At 43.3% G+C, this 23883-nt stretch overlaps 1 protein-coding gene across 2 annotated transcripts in view; it reads right to left on the minus strand.

The window, feature by feature from the left end:
- Positions 1 to 284: 284 nt before the first annotated feature.
- Positions 285 to 23883, minus strand: part of LOC147692440 (sodium/calcium exchanger 2-like) — a 1124793-nt gene continuing 1101194 nt past the window's right edge. For both annotated transcript variants that reach the window (XM_086938642.1, XM_086938643.1), the window contains one exon: positions 285 to 3667. In XM_086938642.1, coding sequence (XP_086794768.1) covers positions 3291 to 3667 — 377 coding nt within the window. In that variant the 3' untranslated portion in view covers positions 285 to 3290. The remainder of the gene's footprint in view (positions 3668 to 23883) is intronic.

Genomic DNA, 23883 nt, shown 5'->3' on the forward strand with positions numbered 1-23883 from the left:
AGGATCCAGTATGTAGGCCTTGGAGTCTCAGAGACCCTTCTGAGCGAGTCCACTGTGCAAAGGGAGCCTCCCGCAACAGAGATAGGGAAGTGATACCACTTCCCCTGGGATCACAGCCTACTGGACTTTGGACGTTTGCCTTGACTCATCTACCAGTTTGTGTCCCCGTCACCCTTCCCCTCCTCTTCCCATGCTGTGTCTCCCACCCTAGCCTTCTCTTTCCCGCCTTCATTATATGTCTACTTCCCCTGCTCCAACCCCCCCTCCCCTGAATCTCTCGCCTTGCCTGCTTTTCCCCTTACGTATTTGTGCTTATTGTTTATCTCGACCTTACAAGTAACTATGTGGCCATGCTCTAAGAACTATGTAACCTTTGTAACAATGTAACCTGTAACTATGATCTGATGCTCATGTAAAGCGCTTTGATACCTCAGGGTCTAGCCATCGCTATATAAAACTTTTGAAAATAAAAAATAAAAATAAAATAAAATAAATGATGACCCTTCTGGGGAATTATCCTGTTTAGCCGGGAGAACATTCACTCCAGCTAATCATCCATTAACTGTACAATTTCCTCAGTGTTACACTTTGCTACAGCGTTGTTAAATGTGGTCAGTTTCATGAAATCATTCTTAAATGAGCAGCGAAGAAGCTTTGTGTCTTTGCTACTCTAGAGAGATGTCCGAGATCGGATATGGCCCTACTCACGCGTGAGGGATTTTGAGAGTTAAGGCACGAATTATCAGTGGGATGGGGTGTAAATTTTGATCTCTGCCCATCACAAATAGGACTTTGCAGAGGGAACGAAATTCCGACTTGTGCAGAAAGGACCAGATGAGGTATTTACCTAAGGATTTTCGTTTTAAATGTGGTAACTACTACAACCCAACAATTTTCCCCAGATGGATAATGCAAGGAAAAACCTGACAAAATTTAAGATGGTAACGTTCTCATTAAAAAAAAGGCAAAAGAAGCTTCATTATCTTAAAATAAAAATCCCAATAGGAGGCATTTACTGCATCTGATAAATGCTGCTCGACAGGGAAATGCCACTGGTATTTATCAAGGGTGGTACATACTGCCCTTATTCAACCCAACTCGCAATCAGGGCCATAGAGGGAACATTTCCTGGGAAGTTGCTTGTTGGCTTGTCAATTGGGTATGGTTCCTATACTGTCCATTTTGATAATAATTCTGTAAATCTCTCACAGAATGTAGAACAATAAATTTGTTATCAATCATTTTCGTTTTCGGGTCAGTAAGTGTTGCAAAGGCCACCAGCCAGCCTCCTTTACGAAGCCTCTCAGTTTATCCTCTGCCTCAATGGAAACCGCGGCAGTCACCTTTCAAACAACGCTTTGCGCACCGTCTTAAAACATGTGCTTCCAATAAGGGGCATGTATGGATTGGAACCCAAGAAAAAAAATAATAACGAGACATAAAATATAAATGTGCAGAAGACAATATGGTAAAATATATGCGGACCTTTGAGAATCAAAATGGCAGCCAAACTAACCGTGGCTTCTGTGTATACGTTTGTAGCATAATGGTTACTTTATAATCTATGGTTGCGCAAATTCAAATAGTTCTTGGAAAAACACTTTAAAATGGCGTCAAAAAAACTCATGTTCCACCACTGTAGACATAACTATTTTGCTTCAGATAAATTAAAACTAGTGCCTAGGATCAAACAGTGATGTCACCATCCTGCAACATCAGTTTAATTCTAATGAGACCTGTTCTGCGACATCTGTTTGATTTTTCTAGACAGGGGACCGACGAGACAATTATAAAGTTGATTTTCAACTAGAAACATTCATGTCCCAAATATATTAAACAGAGGCGACCAGTTTGAGAAGCAGCATAAAATGTAACCGTTTCCTATTTAAAACACGTTAGAATTTCCCTCTAAAACTGGTCGTTATTTCCCAAAATCGTTTTGCCATTATAATCAAATTGTATCATATAAATCTTGGTCCAGGTGTTAACCGAGTGTACTGCAGTCCTGATCAACATGTATGTTAGCGTAAATACAAAGCAATGTTCATTGGATGGAATGCATTGTTTGGCCCATGCACCTGCTCCCTCAGTTCGGAAAGTGTCAGCTCTCCTAGGCCATTTGTTTGCTAACACACGTGACACAAAAAGTTTATTAGCCTGGCAAACACTCGTCGGGCAGCAGAGAAAAGCACCCGACCGACGATCTTCACATCTCTCCTTTCGTTGCATTTCACCGTGGGACCCACAGTCCAAGTTGTGCGTTCAAGTGGCAGGCAGAAGACAACACCAAACAACGAGGCCAGGTCAGGACACACACATCACTCAACTTTGACTGTCCCACGAGCCAATCAGAGCTTGCTGTGGAGGCTACGCCCACAATAAGGTACGTCATGAGGGTAGGTCACATGATACGTCACGTGGTACACGGAAGTCCACAGTGCTGTTTTAGGCAGCTCCCTGTCCTCTGTGGAGTTAATACCAGATGCGCCTGGTATTCCAAAAGTAGAATTCATTTGTACTCTTGCACATAATTAGAAACTCTTTTTTTGTAAAACTGTCCCCCACCCACACCCCCTTCTCAAGGAGTAACCACAACAACAAAACAAGAAAAGCAGTGCTCCAGAATCAAATACACCATTGGATATATTTGCGCCCAAACAGCTCGGGACTGAATGGCCATTTAAGGCATTTGCAGGAGTCCTGTATGGAAGGCGAGCCAATGACGTGACCCCAGAGTGAGGGGTCGGGGGGCTCTCCATTTAAAGGGAGGGAGACTAAGAAGGAAAACAAGGGGCTCCACATTTAAAATAGGTATCGAGCTGGACAGAATATGAACACAATTCACCAGCTCTTCTGGCACTGAAATAAATAGCATTCAATTAATAAATACATCATCAATAAATATTATAAAATAATTGGTCAAGGGGGGACGTTTTGTGTTTCACTGAAAATCAAATGGCAGATGACTGAGCAGGAAAATAACATTCTTGGCTAGTTGACGCTGTACATTCAGAAGCCCTTAATCTCAAAAGGTGAGTCATCCTTCTATTTTTCTCCCCCTCTGGTCGCCTCCCCTGACAATTCTGCAAATACGAGGTTTAAAGTTAAACAGGCTATTCTAGTTGTAGAAAGGTGGGGGGAGGTAATGAAGAGGTTGCAGGACTTTATGCCCTAGGAAAAGAGGACCCTTGTAGGGAATTTGGAATATTCCAGGCACCGCTGGTCCAATACGTAGAGGCTCATTCTTAAGAGATCTTGCAAGTAAACATAGTCCCCCATCTGGCAGAGTCTTAGAACCCTTTGATATGGCAGTAGGCCTCCAGGCTGGAGAACAGAATGTAGAGGAACCAAAGGCCGACGAAGAGACATGAGGTCAAAATCTTGGCGGTTCTGGATCCTCCAAGCTCGCCCCCTATGCTGGGCCTCCGGCGATACATCAACACACTAATGCAAACAAACGCAAAGATGGTGAACAATGTGACAGAAAAGGCCAGCGACCCAGGCTCCACCTTGAAATCCTTCCCCTGGACAGCCCAGTAAATGGCCGCCACAGACCAGGCCACTCCGATCCCCAGAAACACATTGACGGCGTTGCTCCCTGTCACGTTGCCAATACAGGCATCTGCATACTGATCCTGCATCGCCGCCACCTTGCTAGCAAAGGTATCTGAAAGCATAAAGACAAAACTTCAAAAACAGCCCTTGGTGTAAGAAAGAACATTATGAAAGTTTGGTGTCATTCGTGCCATGTGTTCAGAATGTAAGCGGTTACCAGTTACTAACAAGACTTGGAGCAGTACTCATTTCACTGACAGTCTCACACAAGGCAGATTTAATTTTGCTATTTATTATTCTCAGAAAAATAAAAACAATATTTTGCTACATGCTCTGCAATAAAACACCAGAAATGCCACTGGTGCTGTTCGCTGAAGACATCATATATCAGACAAAAAAATAGACAAAAGGTTACTTACTTAATAAATCTTGCTCTTGAACTCCGTGAAATGCCTATTGGAAGGGACTGTTGCTTTACTGTGACAGGATTGTAAACTGTTTGCCCTAGGTTGTTAGATAACGTTCAGTGAATGGGGTGGGCGGACCTCGCAGAGTTTTACTCCACAGAATTCCACGGAGTTACATAAAAAGTGCAAGATTCTGCGGCGTTCCGCCCGTCAGCGTAGCTGCCGTTCATTGCACCTCATCGCTCGTCAACAAGCCACAAATAACAGCTGCAATTAAAGATCCTGGCGCCAAAGAGAGTGAGGCTGGGTAGAACATGCCATGAATTACTGAATCAATCTCTTTTTATCTCCTTCCTCTTGTACTCCCACGTACTCAATAATTGCTCTGTAGAACAGCTCATGCATATGATACCTACTGTTTCAGAAATGATTTACCTAATGTTTAGAAGACCTATAACAAAAGAGGATCTGAGGGTGGGGAGAGGGAACATGAGTCTAAGGGTTAAGAAGTGCATGTGCATTTTTCATAATGTGTCATCTGATTCTTGTCGTCTGTCCCGGATGTGGGAGCCAATACCCAAGATGAAGACTTTGGGAGATAGTGAAAGCCTAGGTTCAAGACAGCATCAATTAAATTTGACCAAACACAAACTTCACTTTGAAAGAGGTATCCAGTGAATGGCATTGGCAGTTTGCAAGTGTAGTAGCCATAGATATTGCTTTCCTTCCTGTGTGAGGAGCTTTCATGTGTCGGTGTACACTGGTTGTGAGACCTTGAAGTGATGACGGAACTGATCCACTGTGATGGAATAAATGAAAACATTTTCACACAAAGCATTACCATCATAACTTGCAAACAGAAAATAAAGTCAATCTGTTTTATCCTGTCATGGTAGCACTTGGAAGTTCTTTAACTATAGCAAGTCTAAGGAAAAGTACAGAGAGAATGACCCAAAGTCTAACAGCCGAAAAAGCAAGTCAGATGCTTCCTATCGCAGGAAGTTATACCTTCGATGGAACAGAGAAGACATAATATTCCACTTCTCTTCAGATGTCAAATCCTTAATGAAGGATAAAATTGACTAAATCCATCACATTACCTTCTAATTTAAATATTCATGAAAATGTAACCTAGTTGGATTGCTTCCATAAGTCTTAACAATGTCTCTGTCACGTTGAAACGTGTTTGCTGTATAACGCAAAATCACATTCTCGGAATAAAAGACTATAAAATATTTTTTGCTAAAATCACATTCTGACATCCGAAATTCCTGCAGTAAAAAAAAATACTACAGCTCACCTGGCATAGCTTACTACTAGTGAGTAATGGCATCACAGTCCCGGCCCATAATTCACCTTATGTGGTTTGGCTAGCACTGACAACATAGCAGACGTTATCACTTGCTTTACTTTCCACTCCATGTGAGTTATCACTACTCTGTAAGCATCACACTCAACAGGTTTTGTCAGCAGATATCTGCACAAACATACACTGCACTGATACCACAAATACATGTTACCATTACTGCACTACATATGTCTTTGACAACACCACACATTTAGACAGAAGATCACACATTAAAAAGAGTCCACCTACACCACTGTGGTAGATAGACACACACACACACACACACACACACCTTTTTGCAAACATGCCACAGTGCACAACAGCCAGAATAGTACATTCACACCCAACACAGCATAGCTATACCATGCAGTCGAGTAGCACCAAGCACCAAAATAGATCAAGAAAAGCAACATCTAAAACAGAAAACTTAAAGACAGAGCCTAGATCTTTCATTCAGTGCTGCCCAAATAAGTCTCTGACTGGCTACTCTGGCACTAAAAGGGGCATAGGACTTCTAGGTAACTAAAACACAAATATATTTGCCAGGCAACAGACACACAAAGAATGAAGATACATAAGTGTAAGACAGACACTTACTTGTGTTACATGGGAGCTTTATTCTCTGCTTGCTCTCCTGTCCCAGTCCCTACTCTAACTGCCCCTATCCTGTCTTAGCTCCTCCTCTTCCTCCACTCCCTTAGCTCCACCTACACCCAGCTACTAGACTGCTCACATCATTACATCTCCTCCTTTGTTAACAAAAGAAATAACTGACTTGATTAAAAGTTCTTCAATTAGCCTCTTGGGCTTTTGAATGTTCCTTCTAGGACGGAGATTCACGCCAGGATCTCCAGACGCAACTTCAGTCTGACTTTCAGGTCTCTGTATTGCAACCACCTGACCAGGTTCCTCTGATTCTCGTTGGTCTGGTGTTCTGTCAAGAACCTCTCTCATGGCAGGTGTACACTTTTGGAAATGTGAAACATTCTATGTGATCCGTCTTTTTTCAGACTCTGCAGTAATCATCGTACCTTTCTGCTGAGTGATTACTAAGGGTTCATCTTTGAACTTACAGTCCGTTTTCTTTAGTTGATCTTGTTTAACACCTTGGCTGCTAGGGGTTTTCTCCTCCTGTGCTGGAAATTGAAATAGTCCATGGATCATGACAAGGTCAGCTCGTCATAAGCACAGCTCCACTGTGTCTCATGACGAGCTGACCTTGTCATGAGCATGGAACGGGTTAACCACCACACAGGCTCCTTCATGAAGAGATGGAGATTTGGCTCTCCTCCGAGCATCTGCCTAGACTTTCATTTTACTCTTACCAGCTTGATCAGCCAGGAGCAGCTCTTGATGGGCACGTGCTGGAGACACGGGTCCCAGCGCTCTTTCCCATGTCAGGATCCGTGTTCGAATGGGTCGCCCCAACATGAACGTGGCAGGACACTTTCCTGTGGTGGCATGTGGGGTAGTCCGATACGCTCTCAAAACCTCATTGAGAGCAACCTGTAAGTCCCTTTTGTCCAAGGTAGCTTGTTGATAGGTCTTTTTCAAAGTCGCCAGGAATCTTTCAATGGTGCCATTGGCCTATGGCCACAGGGGCGTGATTTTGCTATGCCTGAAGTTGAGGTGCTTCGCAAACTAACTGAAGTCATGTCCGTTGAAAGGAGGACCATTGTCCGTCTTGAGTTCCTTGGGGACGCCCCAAGCAGCGAATACTTCGTCTAGCACAGCAATCGTGCTGGAGGCATTGTTGGAGGATACGAACTGTGCTATTGGAAACCTCGAGTATTCGTCCATTATTGCCAGGACATATTTACCTGACTGGAGGGGTCCATAAAAGTCCATGGCAAGCTCTTGCCATACCCCACTGGGCAGCTTGGTCATTTGGAGAGGAGCAGGCGGATCTCCGTGGCTGACCAATTGACACTGAGGACAGTGTCAATTGTCTCTCTCTGGCATCACGATTCAAACCCATAGCTCACTAGAGATGACTCACTCATTTAACAGAGGTGCATTTCTTCACGGCAATGGCTGCACATTTCTGCAAACGGAATCAGGCTTCGCTCTGGGTTGAAAACCTCAGAACCATTTGGAAATGTACTCAGGAAATACCACTTCAATGTCACTTTCAATACTTTATTCGATTTCATAATAAAATCATAAAAGTGCAATGCATTACATTGTAAAATCTTATACATGATATGGTAAAAACAGTTCATACGACAAATAATTTCTTTAAAAAATAGTGCCTAGTACTAGTCAAGACACAAAACAATGGTCCTGGTTCAAATATGACTCATGTGCTGTGACAAGTGTCTATCACATCAAACTAGCACTCACCGCAAAGTCATTTACCATATGTCAAATCACATTAATATATACAAATTAAACCAAGTAAACGTTTTTTTATGCATTTATTAATGCATAATCCATATTGACGCAATAGTATTTTTGCGAGCTTTTAGCTTGTATCAAATATAGTGAATAACACATAAATATTAGAATGCAATTGTATAATCATTACATTTCAATGTGCTCTCAGAAGAAAGGGAAGGGAAAGTGTGCAGGTTGTGAGGGACCGGGTAAAGGTGGTGTGACTGGTTAGGAACATCACGTTAAAATCAAGATGCCTTTACAATCAGTATGTACAAGGTTCCAGAAATGCATCTGACATAGGTTTAAATTAATCAATTTCTTTATCTCCTATGATGTGCTTGGGTGGCGTAGTCTACGTTTCGACCCCCGAAATACGCTGAAAGGGTAATTGCTGCCTCATGTTGGGGTCTTCATCAGGACTGTGTGATATGAGAGCCTACAAAAATATTATAAAAGGAATGAATCACCTAATATAAAACGGTGGGTGTACTCAGTTTTATCGGTATTGGGTATAAAAGAGAATTACATACATCGGAAGACGGTAGAAATCTGTGCCGTCAAGGGATGGGCCGAGTAGTGCTCCTAGAGAATCTGTTGAGAAAGTAATGGAGACTGGGATTCAGTCACTAGCTAGACCAAGCTGCTAGGTGGGAAAAGCTCATGGCTAATGGGGAACTTACTTGGAAACTGTTCCTTACAGGAATTGTTAAGTTTCTTCAGGCATACGTCCTGCTGTTCTCAGTTCTTGCACGCGCTGTGTGGGAAAGATATTAAATAATGAAAAACCACACGGATGGTTAACTGTGGTGTGTTCATTAAAAAGACAACTCACTGTCGGGATAATGCGCTCTAGAGCGCTGGATCTGTTACTGCAAATTGAGCAAAGTGCTGTCAAATTATTCACATAGAGTCTGTGAATACAGTGCGCTTTAAAGCGCTGAACAGTATTGCAAAATAGATTTATGGAACTTATAATGGATATGTTCTATTGCGCAGACAAAACACATATCCGAAATGCATCGGCTGGTATTGAATTTTAAAAGCAACAAGGTCGCGTTTAGATTGTCAGCTAATGGTTAAGTTAGTGTGTACATTTCAGGAATGCGAAGCCGATCGCTAGGTTGTCAGGACCTGGAGGGAAAAACTTACTTAAAGCGCGCCGTCTGTTGTCCGACCTCTGGGGTTCTGGGCTGCAAACTGAAAGACTCGCGGTGCAGCCGCTGAGTACTTGTCAGGTTGGGGGCTCGTCTCCAAAGGGCCAATCAAAAATGAGATATAGCTAAGTGAGCCGTGCTCGTATTACGCGTTCCGCGTGAGCAAGGGAATATCTACAAAGGCCGTCGTGTTGAACGACTGGGGGAATGTCTGCAACGAGCCTCTGTTCTAAGGATTAGTGATACAACTCGGTAGATGCCAACATTGTTCTGATTAAAGTTCAAGTAAATACGATCTGAATACAGCCAATTAATCATCAAATAATGCATCATTTTACTGGGGGAATGTCTGCAACGAGCCTCTGTTCTAAGGATTGGTGATACAACTCGGTAAATGCCAACATTGTTCTGATTAAAGTTCAAGTAAATACGATCTGAATACAGCCAATTAATCATCAAATAATGCATCATTTTAAGACAAAAAACACAAGTGTTATACAAATCATCAGCAGTCACAGATTAAACTTGTGGTTGTGGTTTTATGTAAAAAAACAATATAAATATTTCTCTTATCGTTTGATAATCTAGGCTATTATTGATGTTGACAGTTATCACTGCGTGTTATCTGAGTGTATATATGAGGTTATCAGAGACTGTGCAGTCTGGTCTGATTTATATTGTGAATGGTTAGTCATGACGCTGGAAGTCATTTACAGAGTCGACCAGTTAGAAGAGCAGGCATTCAGAGTTTCTACCAGCCATTGGGGCAACGTTGAAGTCAGTTTAGTTGGGCCCATGGTTGCCGATTGTTTGGGATTTGTACCGACCAGTTTGAAAGGCGGTCATTCAGGGTTTATCCCGGCCATTTGAGCAAAGTTAGCATCCATTTCGTTGAGCCCGTGGCTGATGGTTTTGAACAGGTACATCCATTTGCATTCTCTGATGTTCATTATAGAGTTGAGATTTCCCCCACGGGGTCCCAGTGAGATCTTTTCGAGGACCAGCCATCTTATGGATTCAGGAGTGTGGTTGTGTTCCTTAAAGTGTTCCACGAGGGGCGCTCCAGCTGTAGAACACCGGATTCTGCTAGAGTGCTGGAAAATCCGATTTTTTTACTTTTTGTTTAGTTTGTCCAACATACATCAAATTGCAGGGGCATAGAATAGCATAGATCACTCCACTTGTATTGCAATTCGTAAAAGATTTGAGGTCTATAGTGAGATCGTTGTACATCAGTTGTTTAGTTTCCCAGCATGTGGGGCATGCCTTGCATGTTGTGCATTTGAAATGGCCCACTACCTCCTACACTGGAACCTCATTGCAGACACTCTAGACAGTCCGGACCCTCCAATGCATGCTTTCAAAAAGGCAAAGAGCATAAAGGACCATGTAGTACGCTCAATGTTGGATACTCCTGCAGCACCTAGCATACAAAGAATGTGGAATCTTCCCGAGGTAGATCTTCTCTTCAAAACCATCAGCCACGGGCTCAACGAAATGGATGCTAACTTTGCTCAAATGGCCGGGATAAACCCTGAATGACCGCCTTTCAAACTGGTCGGTACAAATCCCAAACAATCAGCAACCATGGGCCCAACTAAACTGACTTCAACGTTGCCCCAATGGCTGGTAGAAACTCTGAATGCCTGCTCTTCTAACTGGTCGACTCTGTAAATGACTTCCAGCGTCATGACTAACCATTCACAATATAAATCAGACCAGACTGCACAGTCTCTGATAACCTCATATATACACTCAGATAACACGCAGTGATAACTGTCAACATCAATAATAGCCTAGATTATCAAACGATAAGAGAAATATTTATATTGTTTTTTTACATAAAACCACAACCACAAGTTTAATCTGTGACTGCTGATGATTTGTATAACACTTGTGTTTTTTGTCTTAAAATGATGCATTATTTGATGATTAATTGGCTGTATTCAGATCGTATTTACTTGAACTTTAATCAGAACAATGTTGGCATTTACCGAGTTGTATCACCAATCCTTAGAACAGAGGCTCGTTGCAGACATTCCCCCAGTAAAATGATGCATTATTTGATGATTAATTGGCTGTATTCAGATCGTATTTACTTGAACTTTAATCAGAACAATGTTGGCATCTACCGAGTTGTATCACTAATCCTTAGAACAGAGGCTCGTTGCAGACATTCCCCCAGTCGTTCAACACGACGGCCTTTGTAGATATTCCCTTGCTCACGCGGAACGCGTAATACGAGCACGGCTCACTTAGCTATATCTCATTTTTGATTGGCCCTTTGGAGACGAGCCCCCAACCTGACAAGTACTCAGCGGCTGCACCGCAAGTCTTTCAGTTTGCAGCCCAGAACCCCAGAGGTCGGACAACAGACGGCGCGCTTTAAGTAAGTTTTTCCCTCCAGGTCCTGACAACCTAGTGATCAGCTTCGCATTCCTGAAATGTACACACTAACTTAACCATTAGCTGACAATCTAAACGCGACCTTGTTGCTTTTAAAATTCAATACCAGCCGATGCATTTCGGATATGTGTTTTGTCTGCGCAATAGAACATATCCATTATAAGTTCCATAAATCTATTTTGCAATACTGTTCAGCGCTTTAAAGCACACTGTATTCACAGACTCTATGTGAATAATTTGACAGCACTTTGCTCAATTTGCAGTAACAGATCCAGCGCTCTAGAGCGCATTATCCCGACAGTGAGTTGTCTTTTTAATGAACACACCACAGTTAACCATCCGTGTGGTTTTTCATTATTTAATATCTTTCCCACACAGCGCGTGCAAGAACTGAGAACAGCAGGACGTATGCCTGAAGAAACTTAACAATTCCTGTAAGGAACAGTTTCCAAGGAAGTTCCCCATTAGCCATGAGCTTTTCCCACCTAGCAGCTTGGTCTAGCTAGTGACTGAATCCCAGTCTCCATTACTTTCTCAACAGATTCTCTAGGAGCACTACTCGGCCCATCCCTTGACGGCACAGATTTCTACCGTCTTCCGATGTATGTCATTCTCTTTTATACCCAATACCGATAAAACTGAGTACACCCACCGTTTTATATTAGGTGATTCATTCCTTTTATAATATTTTTGTAGGCTCTCATATCACACAGTCCTGATGAAGACCCCAACATGAGGCAGCAATTACCCTTTCAGCGTATTTCGGGGGTCGAAACGTAGACTACGCCACCCAAGCACATCATAGGAGATAAAGAAATTGATTAATTTAAACCTATGTCAGATGCATTTCTGGAACCTTGTACATACTGATTGTAAAGGCATCTTGATTTTAACGTGATGTTCCTAACCAGTCACACCACCTTTACCCGGTCCCTCACAACCTGCACACTTTCCCTTCCCTTTCTTCTGAGAGCACATTGAAATGTAATGATTATACAATTGCATTCTAATATTTATGTGTTATTCACTATATTTGATACAAGCTAAAAGCTCGCAAAAATACTATTGCGTCAATATGGATTATGCATTAATAAATGCATAAAAAAACGTTTACTTGGTTTAATTTGTATATATTAATGTGATTTGACATATGGTAAATGACTTTGCTGTGAGTGCTAGTTTGATGTGATAGACACTTGTCACAGCACATGAGTCATATTTGAACCAGGACCATTGTTTTGTGTATTGACATTTGGACCCCGGTCCTGTAGTTCTAAGGGTCTACCCCTTTACTACTCCTAGTACTAGTCAAGAGCAATTTAAACTTTTCTTTCCAGCATAAAATACAGCCCACAAAAAACTTGACATACTACAGCATATCTCCATGGTAGACAAATATTGTAAGTAAAGATAAGCAGGGCAGCATTGTGTGAACTTGAGCGATCTTAAAATAGGCAAAATATAAAGTTTTCTCAAAGTGCAATAAAATTTGCAGAAAAGAACTACATGCATAGTACTCGGTGCCAACAGGGTATCACAGGGACAATTTATTAGTTTTGCAGAGCAACCATTAATTTCAAGAAAACAAATAAACAATGATAAATATCGATTCTAAGCAGGTGAGTCATATCTATGCCTAGAGTTTAATACAGTTTTAAGATAAGGTTGCATTTCATATGCAGTTAGGATGGCTTGGTTTTTTAATATGCTAGGCTTTAATATTTCAGTGGTCAATCCGATGTCCAAATTTTGTGCCATAATAAAATGCACTGCAGCATTATTATTAAATTTGTAAGGAACGAAACACCCAGTTCCGCATGACAGGCATATGCAGAGGAACTCTTTGGAATGGTAAGAAGATACTTTAAAATTCCTTTTTCACTATCTGCAATGCCCTACAGGTTGTATGTCCCCACACTCCCACCCCATATAAAGCAACGCTCACACATTTGGCTTTATAGATCTTTATAATTTCATTGTGTTTGAACCCATTCTTCTGGCTAAGTTTTGTAGAGCAATAGTTGCTTTTTTAAACTGTAACTTCCTAGTGGAAATAGTGCAGGTCCATGAGCCTTCTATGTCAAATAATATGCCCAAATAAGAAAAGGTAGTTGTAAAACCAATATTTGTGCCCTTGATTTTACATCTCGACACATAGCTGTTCTCCCATATTTCATGATGAACATTTTAGATTAGGTAACTAGGAGATCTAAGTCCTGCATATAATCCAAAAAGTTTGTAAGAAAGCTCTGTAAGCCAAGGGGAGTTTGCGCCATAAGGACGGCATCAGCCAGATAGAGGGGGGCCGGGACAGTTCGATTTCCAATCTGAGGAAGGTCTTTGCACTTGGTGGCAAGCACAGCCCATACACTGCTTATATATAATGAAAAAAGAAAGGGTGCTAAAACACAGCCATGTCTCACCCCTCTCTCTATGGTAAAAATTGTGTACATTCTCCCAAAGTGCCGTATCTATCTATAGCTCTACATCAAATATACAACTCTCTTAAAAAGTTTATAATCGATACATCCACCCGCAAATCTCTCATAATTGTCCACCGTTTTGCATTAATGGTACAATTGAAAGCTGATGACAAATCAACGAAGGCCAGTTAAATGTTCCCCTCTATGATCTTGGTATATTTTCCAATTAGCATGTTTAGATTCAGTCCCAGCTCTATAGTCCCAATTCCAGGCAGAATCCATATTGAAAATCTGACAAGATATCATAGGATTCCACCCCGTCCTGTAGCCTATTCAAGATGATGAAACTAGCTACCTTTGCTAAGGAATCGAGAAGGGAGATCGGCCTATAGCATGCAGGATTAAGACGATCTCCATTTTTGTAAATCAGGACGATAAATGATTCTGCCCACATAGGTAAAAAGTCAATGTTGTAGCATGCCCTCAATACAAACGTCAAGAGAAGACCCCATAAAGGGGTTTTTGCCTTAAACAAATCCAATGGTATGGTGTTAAGTCCGGGGATTTTCCCACCCTTACTTGCATTTATTGCCCTGTTAACTTCCTCCAAACTGAAAAGAGGGAAGGTGGAGGCTTGGGGAATGACATTGGTATCAGTGTTGCAAATGTCATGGCCCACTCTGGCATACTAATGGCAATTGAGTAGATACCAGAAAAATATGTTTTCCACTCACTGCGATGTCATACTAATGGTAGATTGTGTGCTGTATAAATGGCAACTAAAAATAATTTAAAAACCTCTAAGTTGTACATAAGCGCAGTGGAACCACTCCCATTACATGCCACGCAGTAGTGACCCATGGCATGCTAGGTAGGGTTTCAGAAATATTTGCCAAGAAATGACTTGCAGCTTTTATCAACACTGCAGAACTGACCTGCCCAGGGCTATGTTTTAGCATTACCTTCTTCAAACCACTTCCATTTCTCCTCCTACTTCTTGTATTTGTTCTTTTTGAAGGGTTTCGCCATACTAACATCAATCCTAGAAATAATTAGCAGGACGTTTGGCAAACTGGGAAAATAAAAGGAAGCCTACACCAGATTTGACCAAAGTCTGATCATGCCTAAGAGGCTGTAAGCTGATATAGTTTTCAGGCGCTGCTGTTTCTTCCCATTTCAAAACTGTCATGGTCTGGAGTCAACAAATTGATGATGCTAAAGGATTTAGGGTTTGTAAAGAGCATTCCCAAAGCACAAGCTGATATGATCATCTATTAATACTTAGAAGGGTTGGTCAAACACAACTTCTCCAAAGTCAGCTCTCAGAGAAACTGGTGTTCAAAAGGCTGCCCTTGGACAGCACTCATTGGATTTGAGTTGAACACAATCATTTTTTTAACTGAACTATTCTTCCCCAAGAGGAAAACCTATACATTTATAAGTTTTAAAGTGTGCTGCCTTAAGTGGCCAGAGGAGGTCCCAGGAATCTAGCACTAGTAAAGAACTATGCCCACCATATTGCCACCACAGATCTCCAATCTTCACTTATGAAGTAAAAAAATAGAAATAGGAATAAGGCGCTGACAGAACTGCTCCGTCCACTGCTGTTGTGCCCGGAGGGACTATCTATCCTAGGATACCCTGCACCCCTTGGACGGAGGTGCTTGCTGCCACCAGCGCGCTTAATTCACGCCAAACATCACCGCGGCGCAGGATGCGCATGGGACACGGCCGGGCCAAGGACGTACCAGTCCTTGCCCATCACTGACAGGAAGTGACAGGACAGGGCCACCCTCCTGATATTTGGACATCGAACAGACGACTGCAGCCAAAAGGTACCTCCATCCTACTATAAACTCTAACTATTGGTGTTTTATCACAGTCCACACTTTTTGCAAACAATTATAGTATAGGGTGGAATGGGTAAAAGGAAAGCTTCTGACGCCCGAGGAGAGGGTCAAACAGGGAAAGGCAAGAAGATCAAAAGATTGGGAAAGCGGTCTAAGCTTCAAAATAGTACTCAAGCTTTAGCCCGCATAGATGACCTGGTAAATGAGTATGAGGCAATATGATTAACCCCTACTCCTTCGGGCTCAGAAAGCAGCATGTTAATTGAACCACCAATCTTGAGTCATGGCGCACAATGTAGAAACCCCCCCACCCCATTTTCCAGATATGTTAAACCCCTTCGCTGCTGATGACGAGCTCAGCTCGTCATCAGCCACGGTGGTCATGTGCGGATGACGAGCTGAGCTCGTCATGTAACGCGGGTTTTTAAAAATTGCCGCACACAGCGGGAAAAGCCGCCGCAGCGATGTGGTTAAGAAAAAAGTGAGGCCCAAGGGGCCAATTGTGGTTGGTGAAGCAGAAATTATTAGAAAACCTCAAACTAAAAGCCATAAGCTCTGACGGTACAAATATTATACAACTGGAACCTGCAATAGAATGTTCCAATAGATTTGCTGCAATATCCTCGCTGGGCGAAGAGTGCCTGGATGTAATCATCATTGAAGAGCCTGCCAACAAGAGTCATAATGCCACCCCGTATTGTTCATGTAAGAATATGTGTCCAGATGTTTACTCAGTACTGCTGACTAATCTACAAGCACAAACAACCAACCTTACTGAAGATGTTAGCACACTCAAAAATCTAGTTGGAAATTTAACCGAGCTAATGAGGGATCATCTGCAAAACTTTTCTTACCGGTTAAAGTAAACCTACACAGAACCTGCATCCACAGGAGTATACACCAACTAGCGTCGAAAGTAGGGGAGGTGAAAAAAACAACATTGCATCGAACCATTTGACAAGAAACAAGGACATTAATAAACACCATCAAGTCATGACATTCACCAAAACCCCAGTACCAAGTGGTGTGAAAGAAAATAAGGGCTTTCTACGACAGACTAGGGAAGCAAGTAGGAATCATCAATTGTTCCAGAAAATCAGCTACGCCCCAGAGCCTGAACAAACTGACGCCCTCAGTAATCTGAGCAAAAAATCAACACGAATCATGCGGAACCAAATATTTTTTATTAATGTGACAAAGCTAACACTCACTTCAGGAAGAGATGACGACCTTACCTTGACTAATAAATGAATTCACTGGCTCAGACAGGTGTGCAAATGTAGATCAGTCATAAGGGAGGATATATCCTCGGCAAAAAAGGTATTCGTTAGAGAGTTCTGAATTTGATTATGTTTGCCTGATCTTGGCATCTGGAGATTTGGTGGATAACTTGGTGGCTTTCGAGATCAGGACATCCAATTTGATTCCAACACAGATAAAAATGAAGTACAATTCCCCAACCTCACCTATAAAGCGAAATCCAACAGTTTCTAGCTTATTAGTTAGTGAAGTATCTTGTTTGTCAAATATAGATTGATGTTTGATGAACTCAACCTCCCTTACAAACCAACTGCCAGTTCTATATATAGAAGGGAATGTAGAAAATGATTTACATATATTAACCCATAGTAATGTGAGCATGGTTGCCAACGAGGTAATGCCTGAACGAGAGTGTAGTAGAGTGGTTCAAGCCCACCATAGTTCCTGTGCCAACCCCGTCCAAGAAACATCGTTAGGGGCAAATGGTGTACCTAATTCTATCACCTGCCCTCCTCTGTCACAGACCCCCGATTATTTGACCTTCGGTACATGGAACATAGCAGGTTTGCATTCTAAAATACAATCCTCGGATTGGTCAGAATATATAGAAAAACCCGATATCTGGGCCTTCCAAGAAATGTGGTAATTAAATCCCATCTTTCGTGTAGATTATATTCCTTTTTAGGTAAAGGACTCCGTTGCACTGCGTATGCAGTGGGCGAAGCTCCGAGATTTTATGTTTCTCAGTGTAGGGGGCTTGAACACACCCCTCTTCTCGGTTGGCTGGCCTTGTACATGCTGGCCAGCCATTGGAGGTGAGGGGCTTCACTTCCTTTAAGACCCGTCTTTTTCGGATTTGGGGGTGTGTTTTTTAGGTTCTTTCTATCTGTGACGTCATCCGTAACTCACCAAAAAAACACCCCAGATTCCGAAAATTTCGGAGCTTTGCGGCAGCCATTTCTGCCCGCCGGCCATCTCGTCTCTAACGTTTTTCGGAGTGCAATGGTAATGTGTGTATGTGCGTGTAATATTTGTGCAAGGAACGTCTGCGTGTGTATGCGAAAGTGACCCTACTCCACTCATCCAGTGGTGGTGATGCTGTAGTCGGCTGACAGCTGAATTGTGCGTCCCTGGTTCAGCACAAGCTTACTTCCTTATGTTGTAATGCCTCGTTTGATTGTTTGATACCCTCCTATTGCTTCTTATGATTGGATTGGATTGTAAAGTCATTTATATACAGCCCACTATCCCCGAAGAGGAGGTAAAGTACTTTACAACGGGCCGCGCACTGCTCAGGAACCTGAGGTTAGTGGTTAATCATCCCTCTTAGTAAGCCTTTTCTTTCTGGAGCTGTAATGCGGTCATGGAAAGATAATCTTTCAAAATATCTAGTACAGGTACAACTCTAAATGAAACGCCTTGAACCCACATGGCTTACGTGGTGCATTACACAGCAATTATAACTAATGATAGTTCTGCAAACAGTAAAGACACCGACATTCCGCGCTCTGACGTCTCCGTCCAGCCGTCCCCGGCCTCCTGCTCCAACCAGCGGCCCTCCCGCTCCGTATGCAGGAGGCAGACTCCACCGGCAGCATTATGCCACTTACATCAGAGAGCGAGAAAGACAGGTCAGCGCTTGAACGTATGTGAAAATTTGCTGTAAATCACTTTCAATCCAAAGGATGGGCGTCTTCTGCTCATAATCATCAATAAACCCAGGCAAGCAGCTGCAATTCACTCTAACTGAAAAATCGTTAGTCATATGCGCATAATACATCAGCTGCAAGCACCGCAATACTAATGATGAAGAAATTATTATGGCGCTGAGCAACAACCACATGGGCCCAATCCACAACTAATCAGGCATAAACACCACTGACCAGTGGTCACCACGAATGAGGGTCATGCAGGAAATAGAATAGGCACAAATAGTTCCAGATGTTACTGCCTGACTGGGTGGGGTTTTAACAAGTCTGAAAAAAATATTAATTTATACTCTCCCTTTTAATTCAGGTAACCCAGGTAACCCTCTGGGTTTAGCAGTCAGAGCAGACGCAATCAGACAAAGAATTCTGAAGGATAAACTTCTGCAACCCTATCAGGATTTCCTAATCATGGAAACTTTCAACCGATCTTTGGCTGATGATCAGAGGCTACAGCAATATTCCTTTATGTTAACAATTTTGGCCCCAGAGTATTAAGGGCTTTATAAATGGGTCACAGAACCTTGAATTAGGTGTTCCCTGCCCCCTGGGTGTGCTTGCTCCCCTGGCTGTGCTTGCTCCCCTGCCCCCTCGCTGTGCTTGCTTCCCTGCCCCCTCGCTGGGCTTGCTTCCCTGCCCCCTCGCTGTGCTTGCTCCCCTGCCCCCTGGCTGTGCTTGCTCCCCTGCCCCCTGGCTGTGCTTGCTCCCTTGGCTGTGCTTGCTCCCATACCCCTTGGTTCCCCTGCCCCCTCGCTGTGCTTGCTTCCCTACACCCTCGCTGTGCTTGCTTCCCTGCACCCTTGCTGTGCTTGCTTTCCTGCCCCCTTGCTGTGCTTACTTCCCTGCCCCTGGCTGTGCTTGCTCCCCTGCCCCCTGGCTGTGCTTGCTCCCCTGCCCCTGGCTGTGCTTGCTCCCCTGCCCCCTGGCTGTGCTTGCTTCCCTGCCCCCTCGCTGTGCTTGCTCTCCTGTGTGTGTATGTGGCTCGGGGTGTGTATGTGGCTATGGGTGTGTATGTGGCTCTGGGTGTGTGTGTGTGGCTCTGGGTGTGTGTGTGGCTCTGGGTGTGTGTGTGGCTCTGGGTGTGTGTGTGGCTCTGTGTGTGTGGGGGCTCTGTGTGTGGGGCTGTGTGTGTGTGGGGGGGCTCTGTGTGTGAGGCTCTGTGTGTGTGGGGCTCTGTGTGTGTGGGGCTCTGTGTGTGGGGCTCTGTGTGTGTGGGGGGCTCTGTGTGTGTGTGGGGCTCTGTGTGTGTGGGGCTCTGTGTGTGTGGGGGGCTCTGTGTGTGGGGGGGCTATGTGTGTGTTGGGGGGCTCTGTGTGTGGGGGGCTCTGTGTGTGGGGGGGGCTCTGGGTGTGTGTGTGTGGGGCTCTATGTGTATGTGGAGCTCTGTGTGTGTGTGTGGCTCTGTGTGTGTGTGGCTCTTTGTGTGTGGGGCTCTGTGTGTGTGTGGGGGGCTCTGTGTGTGTGTGTGTGTGTGGGGCTCTGTGTGTGTGTGGGGGGCTCTGTGTGTGTATAGCTCTGTGTGTGGCTCTGTGTGTGTGTGTGTGTCTGTGTGTGTCTGTGTGCGGCTCTGTGTGTGTGTCTGTGGCTCTGTGTGGGTGGCTCTGTATGTGTGTGTGGGTGGCTTTGTGTGTGTGGCTCTGTGTGGGTGTAAATGCAATAGGTCATGCATTCGCGAGAGATTAAGCTATTGGCATTGTAAATGACAATGCCATTTAATTAACGATTAAGCTATTGGCAATGTAAATGACAATGCCATTTATTTATGATTTAAAAAAAAATGTAATGAGCAATGCCAATAGCTCTACCTTTAATAATGCCGAGACCATTGCATTGTAAATGCTTGTTTAAACCATGCAATAGGGGCACAAAGGGGCAGACCATCTGGAGGTCTCACTATTTGGGTGAAACAATGTATGACCTACAAGAATGAGGAAGTTTACGTGGACAACCCCAATATCATGGCCATCTCCCTCAGCACAAATAATACGTGCCACTTTATTTTGGTAAATGTTTATGCAAGGGGGCTTGCGGGAGGAAAGCAATCTACCACAGTCACCAAACTAGAACAATTTCTAGGTAACCGAAGAGGCGCAAGCAATGTGGTGACCGTGGGAGATTTCAACACTACCTTCGAACCTCTTGATAGGGAGGATGGCAATCTTAGTGAGGAGGAAGACGCCCAATGGAGCATCCCTTCACTAGAACTGTCACCGATATGTAAATGGACTGAGGCCGCATTACAATTAAAAGAATTATGCTTGGGGAGAGGGCTTAGGGCTACAAATGTAAGAACTCACTCAGATAGTTTGGGCTGTCCAACATTTAGTAATGGATCGAGAAGTAGCCGTATCAACTACATTCTCATTAACCTAGAATTGTGGTCATCCCTTATAGATATGGAGGTATGTGAGCGTAATGAAAGTGATCACAATTCGCTTGTGCTATTGATTTTGTCCCCTTGCCCCGAAAAGGCCAGGCGAACAACACCTGAGAGTGAAACTGCAGACGTCCTATTGTGCAAAAATCAGAGGTGGGTGAAACGAGATAGAATTGTAACAAATTCCTATCCCTTTCACAAATGAAAGCAGCAGTAGAAAGGACCCTAGCAGATTTCCACATCATGTCTGCACAAGAGAAATGTAGTGCTGCAATTATCAAAGCCCATGAAGAATTGTTTGTAAAAGTGAATTCTTTTTTTACTAAAACATACAAACCAAATAATAAAGGACCAGTCAGGCAAGAAAGATGGTATAATACAAGCTGTAGAGAGGCATATAGGCAGTTGTCCTCAGCAATTACAATAAAAGATATGAGGAGAATAAGAATTGCTCGTACCTTTTATAAAACGACCCTAGCAACAGCAAAAAGGGACTGGGATGAGCAAAGAGGTTAAAGCTTCTACAGGCCAGCAAGGGGAAAAACATGCAGCACTTCTGGAAGTTAGGGGAAAGCTGGGTTAGGGCAAAAGCCATGTAATCATGTTGCCATGGCCACATGGGTCTCCTTTTTCGATGAGCAATTTAATGCCAATGCCAGTGATACTATTGAATTTTGAATTCCAAAGGCTGACCAGCCCTTTACTATTTGTTCAAGAAGAGGTGGAGAAAGCCTTGAAGGCAGTACCCAGGGGGAGAGCACCAGGACTAGATCATATCCCCGCAGATCTGTCTGTTCATGATCAGGAGAACAGGGCACAATACATTCTTTGACTATTAAATGCTATTGCAAATGGTGCCCCCATTCCAGAATCTTGGCGCGGTGCTGAAATCCTCCCAATTTATAAAAAAGGGAATCGTTACTGTCCTAACAACTACAGGCTGATTAGTCTTATTGATTCCATACAAAAGATTACTGCAAGGCTAGTGTTGAGTAGGATACAGGATTGGATTGAAACCGAAGATATACTATCTCCCCTTTAGGCAGGCTTTCGCACGAACATTAGCAACATTGACCAAATTTATCGTTTTTTATTAATTTACTGGTGTGTTGTTGTAATAGCAGGTGGTACCATTTATACAGCCTTTGTTGACCTTAAATCAGCTTTCAATATATATGGTTCAGCGCACAAAGCTATGGGAAGTATTGCAGCACTTTGGGATGCCAGCAGAACTTTTATCTATGGTTGTGAGACTGAAAGAAGATAACTTTGTACAAGTCCGATGGTGTACCCAGGGAGAAGGTACCCCACGGTTTCAAGTTACCAAAGGGATGCGCCAAGGGTGGGTCTTAGCCCCAACTTTATTTTCCCTATTTATTACAGGGGTAGTAAATTATTTTCAAACATACCTGACGGACGGTCCTTACCTTGCTGGCACTAAAATACTGCTACTTATGTTTGTGGATGACACCCTGATTGTATCAAAGACGGAAGTAGGGTTGGATAGGGCACTCAGGTGCTTTGAGGTATTTTGCCACAGTCACAAGTTGGTGATCAATGTAGACAAGACAAAATTTATAGTACTGCATAAGCAGCATGCAGTCAAAGGGAGAATAGCCATGAATGGGAAGTTATTAGAACAGATAGATTTGTTCACATACTTAGGGGTTACCTTGAGTAGAAAACTAAACTGGAAACATCATATAGATCTTATGGCCCTCAAAAACAGCCAACTAGCAGGGATTTTATTAAAGGAATATCATCTCTCGCATACCGAGCCTATAGGCCCGGCAATCAAGATTTACAACACCAAGGTCAGGTCCTCCATAATGTATGGTGCGGAGCTCTGGAGTTTCAACGATCTTTCTCCCCTGATATTAGCCCAAAATAAATTTGTGAGAGCTTCAAGTGGGTTACCACAAAGCACTCCACTAACTCCATTGCTATCTGATTTGGGCTGTAATTTGTTGGTGGAGGAAGTACGATTTAGATCTATAGCATTTTGGCGTTGATTATGGTCAACCCTGGAGCTTATCCATTACGCAATGGCTGTAAAGGACGTAGTCTTGGCTGATAAATCCTGTAAGATTATCTGGCTCCAGAGGGTTAAAATCATGTTGGCTGATATGAGCATGGGTTTCTTGTGGGAAGACCCAGTTTGTAACTAGTTCCCATCCAAAAAAGAATTAAAGGAGGCATACTGGTTGATAGAAAAGGCAGAGCACATATATTCTACTAAGACTAATTCTTTGACTGGTTTATTTTTGGAACACAAGACTGCTCCCAAATTTGAAAATTTTTGGGATTTTATAGCTATATCTAGCGATAGGAGATTATACTTCCAGTTTAGGGTAGGCAGTCTTACAATTAACGTTTACACCCGAAAATGGTCAACCACGTGTAATAGTAAATGTTTGTACTGTAAAGAGGAGGATGAAATGGTACTACACATTTTGTCTGCCCAATATACAAAATTCCTCGTAAAGTATGGCTAAAACAAATCTCTGTACTGGGGTGAATGTATGACATTGTTCTGCATTCTGTCCATCAACTGTGGTTTTTGTATTTTTCACCCCGAGTGGGATGGGTATGCTCAGACGCGAGTCCCATGCACTCCACACCACTGGATTCAAGCAAGCCGGGCTGAAGACGGCTGGAATGCCAGAAACCGGTCCTCGGAAGCTTGTTTCCGGTCGGCATGGCTTGGCAGTTCGGGCTGGACTGTTCCCATGAGGCACAGGGTCAGACTGATTTGCATATGGCCATGTCTGAACTAGGGTGGTGTGGAGTGCAAAAAAACGATGGATTTAGGCCCAGATCTCTGTACTGGGGTGAATGTATGACATTGTTCTGCTTCTGTCCATCAACTGTGGTTTTTGCATTTGTCACCCGAGTGGGATGGGTATGCTCAGACGTGAGTCCCATGCACTCCACACCACTGGATTCAAGCAAGCTGGGCTGAAGACGTCTGGAATGCCAGAAACCTGTCCTCGGAGGCTTGTTTCCGGTCCAGGGAAG

The sequence above is a fragment of the Lissotriton vulgaris genome, chromosome 9, assembly GCF_964263255.1.
Source record: "Lissotriton vulgaris chromosome 9, aLisVul1.2, whole genome shotgun sequence".
NCBI classification, from domain to species: domain Eukaryota; kingdom Metazoa; phylum Chordata; class Amphibia; order Caudata; family Salamandridae; genus Lissotriton; species Lissotriton vulgaris.